Source organism: Gossypium raimondii, chromosome 11 (genome assembly GCF_025698545.1).
Source record: "Gossypium raimondii isolate GPD5lz chromosome 11, ASM2569854v1, whole genome shotgun sequence".
Taxonomy (NCBI): Eukaryota; Viridiplantae; Streptophyta; class Magnoliopsida; order Malvales; family Malvaceae; genus Gossypium; species Gossypium raimondii.
In genome coordinates, this window is record NC_068575.1 from 57,641,835 (window position 1) to 57,651,440 (window position 9,606).

At 30.4% G+C, this 9,606-nt stretch overlaps 1 protein-coding gene across 1 annotated transcript; it reads right to left on the reverse strand.

The window, feature by feature from the left end:
- Nucleotides 1–7,960: 7,960 nt before the first annotated feature.
- LOC105802462 (AAA-ATPase ASD, mitochondrial) lies at nt 7,961–9,606 on the reverse strand. The gene has a single exon (XM_012634115.2). The coding sequence runs from the start codon at nt 9,553–9,555 to the stop codon at nt 8,149–8,151; it is 1,407 nt and encodes a 468-aa protein (XP_012489569.1). The 5' UTR covers nt 9,556–9,606; the 3' UTR covers nt 7,961–8,148.

Below are 9,606 nucleotides of genomic sequence, written 5' to 3' on the forward strand. Positions count from 1 at the left end.
TTCTAAATAGGATAATTATCATGAAATTATGGCCCAGGTGTTAAAATTTGATTAGGTGAAATTATTTAATAATATTTTAATAATGTTTTATTTATTTTTAGTTAATATAAAGAAAGGAAAAATGAAGAAAGTTCTTCATTTCTACATGGCGACGTGTGTGGGAAAAGAGAGAGGAGAGAAACTTTGCTTTCTTTACAAAATAGTCCTTTTCCATCAATTTCAACATTTTTACCTAAAATTCATGAGAATTTTCATAGCCACCAAAAAGGAAAAGTGAAGTAGAGATCATAGAGAGTTAGGTTAGCATCTTGGATGAAAGAAATTGGAAGTGGAAGTGGAAGTGGAGAAAGTTGAGAAGAAAGTGAAGGGATTAAAGAGACAAGGTAAGAAATTCAAGAATTTTTATAAAATTCATGTTAGAAGTGTTAAGTGTTAGTGAGTTAAATACAAAGTGATATTGAAGAGATATTATATTAAATAATGAATTTTCATGATGCTAAGGACTAAATTGTAAATTTTGTGAAATTTAAAATTGAAATAAGAGAGGTGAAGTGCGTAAAATTTGATATGTCAAACAAGATATTATGATGAAATATTCTAATACGTGATAGTGAATTTGAATGGAATGTGAAGTTAGAAGGATATTATAGTAATTATTGAATTTTTATAATGTTAAGAACTAGATTGCAAGATACTTAGAAATGGCTACACGTATTAAAAAGTTAGAAAATGAAAATTATTGAAGAGAAGTGTTACATGGAAGAGAATTTGATTTAAAGCGATTGAGTAGTAAAATAATAATAAATAAATTTGATTGAAAAGGATCAAGTTGTAAAATATACAAAAGTGCCTAAGTGTATTAAGATTTTGAAATAACATATCCAAGTGTAGTGATATATAGAAGTGAAGTGATTACTAAGTGAGAGGAAGGTGATTAATGAAAATATATGCTAGTAGGGACTAAATCGAGAAGATTGTAAAGTAAGTGAAGTGAAGTTTATGCAAAAAGACTAGTTAGCAAAGTGACTAAACTTTGATGTGTGTAATAAAGTATTAATGGAGAATTTTAGTGAAGTGTTTATGATATTGAATTTAATTCCAAGCGATATTAAAGTGATAATTTAATGAAGATTTATTTTTATGAAAATAAAAACTAAATTGTAAATAGTGTAAAGTTTTATATGCAACTAATTGATAAGTGACAGCGATGAAAATGGCAATAAAAAATGCCCGAATAGACAATATATGAACATGTTGGATATGGATGGAATATGGCACTTCGGTGCAATTGATAGTGATTGTTCCACATATCCTATATGTTCTATGTAGTGTATCATGGGCAAAACGAAAAAGTATTGAGATGGTAAGATTGAAAATGAACATGAGCATTTAATGATTAATTAATTAAATTCAATATGTTACATTCAAAGTTTTGATATGTTCAAGTAAGTTTAATTCTCAATGTACTTACTAAGCTTTTATAAAAGTTTAATGCCTTACTTTTCAACGTGCAGGTGGTAAAAGCTCGAATTGAAGCTATAGAGCGAGGATGCAATCTCATCATATCACATCTCAAAGTTTAGAAAAGGATATGGTTTTGACTTTTAAAAATTATTTAATTGCTAATGTGATGCACACGTGGACTACTGTCGCATTAGAAAAGTAATAGACATTAACTTTTTTATCCATTTTAGTAGGGGTGAGCATTCGATCGAATCGAATCGAATCGAATCAAAAATTTTCGAGTTAATCGAGTTTTCGAATCTCATTTTATCATCTTAACTTTATTTGAAGTTTTCTCGAATCGAGTCGAGTGAGATGGAATTCGAATCGAATCGAATCGAATATATTTGTTCGAGTTAAATTTTTAAAAAATAATTTTGGGTCCTTATAACCGTTGTCACCCATCGTAATAAAATTTGTCTACCTTAATCAAATTTTTTATTAACTTTCATCACCTCATAATTTATTTATTAATTTTTTATATACTGATTAGTTTATTTGCTTGCTTAGTTGTTTCAATTATCTTCAGATTCTTGTCACTATGTATTTTGGAATTAAAAATATATTAAATGTAGAAATATGATTTTTAATAAAAGTTATTTCGAAAATAAAATGTGAAATTGATACCAAGATAAAATTTTAACACGAATATTTTATGGCATAATTAATAATTCAATTTTAATATAAATATTCAATATGACTAAACAATTCAATAATATAAATAATATAAAATGTGAAATTTAATTTAATAATATAAATAGTAAATATAAATAAAATTATTACTATTTATGTTTAGTGATTTTTTTGGATAATTTTGATTTTTTATTTGAGAGTAAAGAGTGAGAAGTAAAAGTTTAGGGGGAAATAAAAAGTTTTGGGGAATAAAAGTTTGAGGGAAAGTAAATAGGGGGAGTAAAATTTTGGAGGGAAAATATTAAAAAAAAATTGGAGGGGGGAGGGTTTGGGGTAGGTGGGAGGTGGGATGGAAAGAGAATAAAAGCTTTAGGGGAAAAGTGGGAAAGAGTAAAAATTTTGAGAGAAAATAAAAGGTTTTGAGGGTTTTTGGGAGTAAAATTTTGAGAAAAAGTAAATGGGAGAGTAAAGTTTTGGTGGGAAATGGATTTTGGGTAGATTGGGGGGTTGGGAAGGGAGGGGAGTAAAAGTTCTAGGGGGAAAGTGGAAAGGAGTAAAAGTTCTGAGGGAAAAGTAAAAAGGTTTGGGAGTTTAGGGTAAAACTGTCAAATATTATAGTTTGATATTCGAATTATTCGAATTATTCGAATTCGAAAACTTAACTCGATTCGAACTCGAATTGAAAAAAATTGAGTTGATTCGAATAACTCGATTAACTCGAATAACTCGATTCGTTTAACTCGAAATTCGAATTTTTTTTCGATTTTTTCGAGTCGAATCGAGTTTTGCTCACCCCTACATTTTAGGATGATTTAACAAGATAAGTCTTTTTTACATATATTTTCACGGTGAGTGTGACATAATTCAATATTATTAAAATCAATGTCGAATTCATTAAAGTATAATTCAACATTAATTTAGTTTTACTAAATATCGAAGGGATCGAATTGGGTAGGCGAAATGCAGAGTGAGATTGTGATGTACAAGTCATTGGGGGTAGCTTCCTATAAATTGCCAAATATTGTCTTGTTCTCCAACATCAAGACAAGATTAAAGGGATGTTAATCGCCTCTTAATCCTTTTCTCCCCCAATTCCGGAATACCATTTTTTTAGTTATTTCATTTAAAAAAGGAATATTAAGAAAAGGTCCCAAGGAACTTTCACAGTAAGTTATACATGATTAATAAATAAGGTGAGCAATTATCACTTTATACTTTATAATTATTATTTTAGTTAGTTTTAATAATTGAAGGTGGAGATTGGGGTTTTTTTATTAAAAAATTGAACTCAAACTCTTATACTTCACAACATAATATTTTTGTCAATAGGCCAAGAGGTTATCGGCATATAACCATAATTATTTAACATAGAATAAAAGTATGTTTTTACACGTATTTCCAAAAAGAAAATACGAATTCAAATCTTAAAGATAATTTCAATAGGAGGGACAATTATGAACCTCGAGCATAGACTATCAAACGAATATATAAAGTAAGAAAAAAATATTTTTTTATATTTATATTTATTATATCTAACTTATATATAATCTTATCAAACTAATTTGTGGAAATTGAACCCTATTATCTAAATTCTAGTTTTCCATTATGTTGAAACTTGTATCGGATTGAATCAAGCCCAAGATGCTTGTCAGTTATAACCTGGCAATTTCCTAAATAAAAATTGGCCAATGAGTTCCCCAATAATGGAAAATCGCATGGGTAATGTTTTCTTTATTCTATATTTTTGGCATGAAATTTCAATGAATGAGACGGAATCAATATGTTTAGTGGAAAATAGGGGTTTAATATACATTGATAATTAAACTTCTAGAAATAAATTTGACCCTTAATTAATTAATTTTACCTTCTTTTCCAATTTGACATGACATCTATCATTTCTGGGCCATGGGTTCTTTTCCTAATACATAACTTTAAAAAGAGGAAAGTGGAGCAGCTAAACAACATTCTTAAGTCTTAACATTATTAGCTCATGTCTGACATGTATAAAATCATGAGACTTACTAAACTATGGTTTGAACCATTTTTCTAAAAAGTGGTGCTTTGTATTTTGAATATATAAAAAAAAATAGAGTTCAATCATAACAACAACTCTTCTTTATCAACTAGACTTTTGTATTAAATCAAAATTAGAAAATATATGAGTAGATTTGCTCATGAGTTAGATTATTTGTCAAAGTTCGAAGGCCTGTTCGAAATTTGGGAGGGTTTGAGTAAAAATATATTTGGGTAAAAAACAATAAACCTACTTAAAATATGGTTCGGGCTCGAGCTTGAACATTCAAGCCCCGATCTCAACTCGACCCATTTTTAAATTTATAATACTTTATATATATTATGTAATTTAGAACATATTAAAAAAATAAACCTATACTAAATATATAATACTACTCTAATGTAAACATTAAGTTAATATTAAGTTATTAAATTCAATAAATACAAAATTATAAATTTATAAAATATTAAAATAATATAATTTAAAAAGTGAAAGATTAAGATAGAGGTGCTCATGGGCCGGGCCGGGCCCATAAAAAAATTTTGGCCCGACCCGAAATATGTGCCTAAGATTTTGCCCAGGCCCGGCCCGGGAAAAAAATCGTAAGCCCGGGCCCGGCCCAGCCCATTTTTATTTTAAAAATTTTTAAAAATTAAAAAAAGTATTTTAAAAATATTTTAAATTTAAAAAATTTAAAAAAAGTATTTTAAAATTAAAAAATTTAAAAAAAGTATTTTAAAAATATTTTAAAATTAAAAAAAATAAAAAAAAGTATGTAAAAAATATTTTAAAATTAAAAAAATAAATATATTTATTATACCGGGCCCGGACCGAAAAAGTGGTGCCCGAGGCCCGGCCCGTTTTCTAAACGGGCCTCATTTTTTTTGCCCAAGCCCATATTTCGGGCCTATATTTTTACCCAAACCCTCCCATATTTCGGGCGGGCCGTCGGGCCGGGCCAGGCCGGGCCGGGCCGGACCGCCCGGCCCATGAGCACCTCTAGATTAAGATGTCTCATCATATGATTGGTTGATTAGCTAATTTTTAACAGTTAATGAGGATAAAAGCAAGAGCCCAATTAAATGCTAATTAAGTCGAGCAGATTAACTAATTTTTTTTAATTTTTTCGTAAGATCTTTTTATACAAAAGTGTACTTAAAATGTAAAAATCAATAATAATAACTAAGGTAGTGTTATATATTAAATCAAAATTAGTAAATATTTTGGATATTCTATATATATAACAGTAAATATTTTCATAGTTACTTTCCTTCTAATCTCTCCATTACTGTCTAAGGAAAATAGGATTAGGTTTAGGTACTAATTTAGCAGTGTTAACAGCTGACGAATTTGTTGAGCGAGTTGGTAATTGGTAACCCCATCATCATTTTAAAATATTATTTGTTTTATTTTAATCATTTTAATTTTTTTTAATTTAGTCACTCTAATTAAAATAATTATCCGAATTAATTATTACTATTAAAAATTCGGTTAATTTATTAACGAATTATTAACATGATACATTAATTGATTGAGTGATTAACACGTGCCAAAGTTTTTTTTAAAACTTTTTATTAGAGTTAAGAAGTCTCTATAATTAATCCAAAACATTCTTTTTTTTTTTTTTTTTCTCTCTTCTCTGGCTTCTTCTTGTTGTAAAACAGAGACATTTGAGGGAAATGCGAAGGTTTAGATTTAAGATCTAATAATAATTCTTATCAAGGTTACTCACCGTTACCTCAAAATTGTAAAAAATTACCGATAAGGTTACTCACGGTGGCGGTTGGGTGAGCGGAAACAACGATTTTGTTGCTAACAATTTCTTTTGCCGGAGGATAGGGAAATTGTGTGATGCTATAGTTGTGGAGGTCGGTTATGGGTTGGCGGCAGAGTATAAGTATCTGGCGGCGTTTTATGACGAAATGAAGACGTTGCAATGGTTAGAGAAGCAAGCAAATTGAGCAGGATGTAGTAAGTTGATGGGGGAGTAGAGCTCGTGGTGTTGGAGTTGAGTTTACAAAGGCTAAAGTTCAAAGACATATTGTGGGTACCATTGGGGCTTCCGTGGTTGAGCCATGGTTGGCAGCTCATATAGATTCTTCAAGGTTTTAATCCTTTTTTTTCTTCTTTACTCTTGTTAATTAATTTGGTTGAAAAAGCAGGATTTTGTCCAAGTGTAATTTAATGGTTGAAAAACAAATACAAGGAAAAGAAGGGAGAGAAGAAAAATAATAAAAAATTGTTTTGAATTAATTATAGGAAGACTATTAGTTTTAATCCAACAAGTCAAATTAACGTGTCACGTCATTCATCAGTTAGTGGATTAACAATAATAATAAATTTAAATAATTATCTTAATTAAAGTGATTAAATAAAAAATTAAAATGATTAAAATAGGACAAAACCTATTTTAGAGTAACCATTGGTGAAATTTACTCAAAAAAATATTAACAACATCAAAATAGTTTAAAACAACAAAATTTATTATATTTGTATTTACATCTTCAATAATTTTATATTCTTCAAAGGCTTAATTTAGCAGGAGGTATTTTAACTATTGAGTTTATTTGAGTTAAGTACCTAAAGTATTTTTAGTTTGAATCTGTTATTGCCGTTAGTGCTGTTTAAAAATTTTTTTCAGCCAATGGCATTGTGCCACATCATTTAAATGTGTATTTCCATTAATTTTCATTTTTAAAAGAAAAATAAATAAAGATAAAATGATAAAACTAAAAAAGAAACGGGGGTTTCTTTGATTCATACTCGATTTTGGGTTTATCAGGTTTAAGATTTCATAAACGAATTTTTAGGGTTCCTTCTCAATTTATCGATCCTAAGGGTTTCAAAAACAAATTGGGGTTTTAGGGTTCCTTCTCAGTTTACTGATTCCCATGATTTCACAAACTAATTTGAGGTTTCTTGTTTTCGATTAGAGATTTAGAGGTTTTACAAATAAATTTGGGCCGGGTTTCATAAACAATGCTTCAACACATTTTCTAAAGAAAAAAATTCCTCCATCAAAGATTTCTTTAGGTTTCCGTTTGACAGACTTGGGGAAGAAGGAAAGAATTTTTATTTTTATTTGGGAATGGAGGCTGATGCGTGGGAAGGCGATTTGGGGTAAATGGGGGTGAAAAAATTTTCATCTTTTCTTTTTATTTATTTATTTTTTCTTTTAAAAAAGAAAATTAATGGAAATACACATTTAAATGACATGGCAAAATACCATTGGCCAGAACCTTTTTCTTTTAACGACAAGTAATGGATTCAAAATTTAAGTATCCGAATCAATCAAAATATAAATTAGGTATCTAACTTAAACAAACCTAATAATTTAGATAAATTATTTTAAGTGTGCGTCCGATCCTTGATGTTATGTTGATTTATATTTTTTCTTCATTTATGATACATAAACTAGTAAAAATAATGTATTAAGCAAATTATTTTGTTGTCGGTCCAAAGCATACTCTAGGAGTAAAAATTAATGTAACAAGAATATAAAAATTAAGTATGATTTTATTAAAATTGTAATGTTAAAATATTTAAGAATTGAATGTGTTGGATATGAAACTTATAAGATTTATCAAAGTATAACATAAACACTTAGAAATAACTTTTTGATAATTTTACAATTAAATACACTTAACCCAAAATTATAATGGTGGAGAAGTATAGATTGATTAATGCACATTAATATTAGAATTTTAGCTTAGGGTTAGGCCATATTCTAATCATGGACTGAAGGCTGTTAATGCCCGCAAAAATATAAAATCCAAAAAAAGTCAAAATAATGTCGATATAGGAAAAGAATTTTACAAAATTTATAAGAAAATTTTATATGTTGAAAAGATATTTGAATACATCCATTTCTAGTTTTCTAGTTCTTTTTATTATCCATAAACTTCTCATAACTCGTAATAGATTGCTTGCTTGCTTGATTAATACAATCTATAAGCCTACAATTTGGGGTCACTCCCATACATTCATCCCCTCCCCTCTTATTGAACTGATTTTTCAGACAATCCCTGGATCAATGCTGTGTCTTCTTTGTTACTGTCTTGTGCTTGCTTTGCAGATTCTAGAGCCTGGATCAGGCTTTCGAAACAAGTTTGAAGATCCCTTGATGCAGTTTTTGGCATCAAATGCTCAGCAACATCAGCTGGAGTTATTCTAACTTCTCTCAACAAATCCTGAATCCTGCCGAACAACTTATGAGAGTCGAGCTTTTGATAGTTTTTAGCCAACACCTTGAATGCTTCAAATCCACAATACGACAATTCTATATGTTTATCCATTCGACCTTTTCGAATCAAAGCTGGATCAAGCTTCTCAACAAAGTTGGTCGTGAATACTATCAGTCTTTCACCCCCACAAGCTGACCATAGCCCATCAATGAAATTCAACAACCCCGACAGTGTAACCTGACTGCTTTTAGCTTCTTCTTTGCTTGCCTTGTGCATTGGATGTTGTTTCATCTTTTCTGCTTCATCCTTTTTCTCCTTTTTTGGCCTCCTTTGACCGGTTAAATCGAGTGAACAATCAATGTCTTCGATAACAATGATCGACTTGCTTGACGTTTCAATCAACAGTTTCCTCAGTTCTGTGTTGTCTTTCACAGCTGTTAACTCAAGATCATAAATGTCGTACCCTAAAAGATTAGCCATTGCAGCAATCATGGTGGATTTACCAGTCCCTGGTGGACCATAAAGAAGATAACCCCTCTTCCAAGCCCTCCCAATTCTCGAATAAAACTCTTCTGCTTGGCTGAAAGTAACCAAATCTTCCATAATCTCCTCCTTCTTGTCCTGTTCCATTGCTAATGTTTGAAAAGTTGCAGGGTGCTCAAACACAACGTGGCTCCAATTCGGCCCATTGTTTGTATAAAGCTTCCTTTGCCTGTTCCTTACCTTGATGGCCTTACCTTCTTTCAAAACATGTTTGAGGTAAGGTCCGATGATCAAATCCCTGTGTTTTTTATGGAAAGTAAGCTTGTAAAACCTTTTCTCATCCGTGACAGGATAGAAAGCAAACGACTGTGTTTTGCCAACATGTTTGCCAGAAGCCCACCATAGCTTTACACCTTGAAATTCATCTGCAACTTCTTCATGGTCATCCATGCTAAGAACCAGAGACCGATTGTTCTTCACTATGTCAGCTTTGAGCCTCTTAGCTTGTGAAGAGGAAGTGGAACTAAGGTAGCTTTCAATGGCGGAATATGCTTCGCTCCTCATCAGACGTTCACCTGCGAACTCATTGAAAGTAATCTGAATGTAAGGATAGACAAAACTAAGCAATCTTTGGGAGTATTTTTCGATATAGCCTCGAAATTGGTATGGGAAATACTGCTGGAAAACTGCCCAAACAAACATTAAAGTGGCAAATATAGAGCCTAGGTGAGAAATCATGTCTGTAGGGATTTCTTAATTTGTTTTGTCCTGGAGATATTGCAAACAAAA

Coding starts and splice junctions, on each gene's coding strand:
- LOC105802462 (XM_012634115.2), bottom strand. CDS start 9,555: ATGATTTCTCACCTAGGCTCTATATTTGCCACTTTAATGTTTGTTTGG.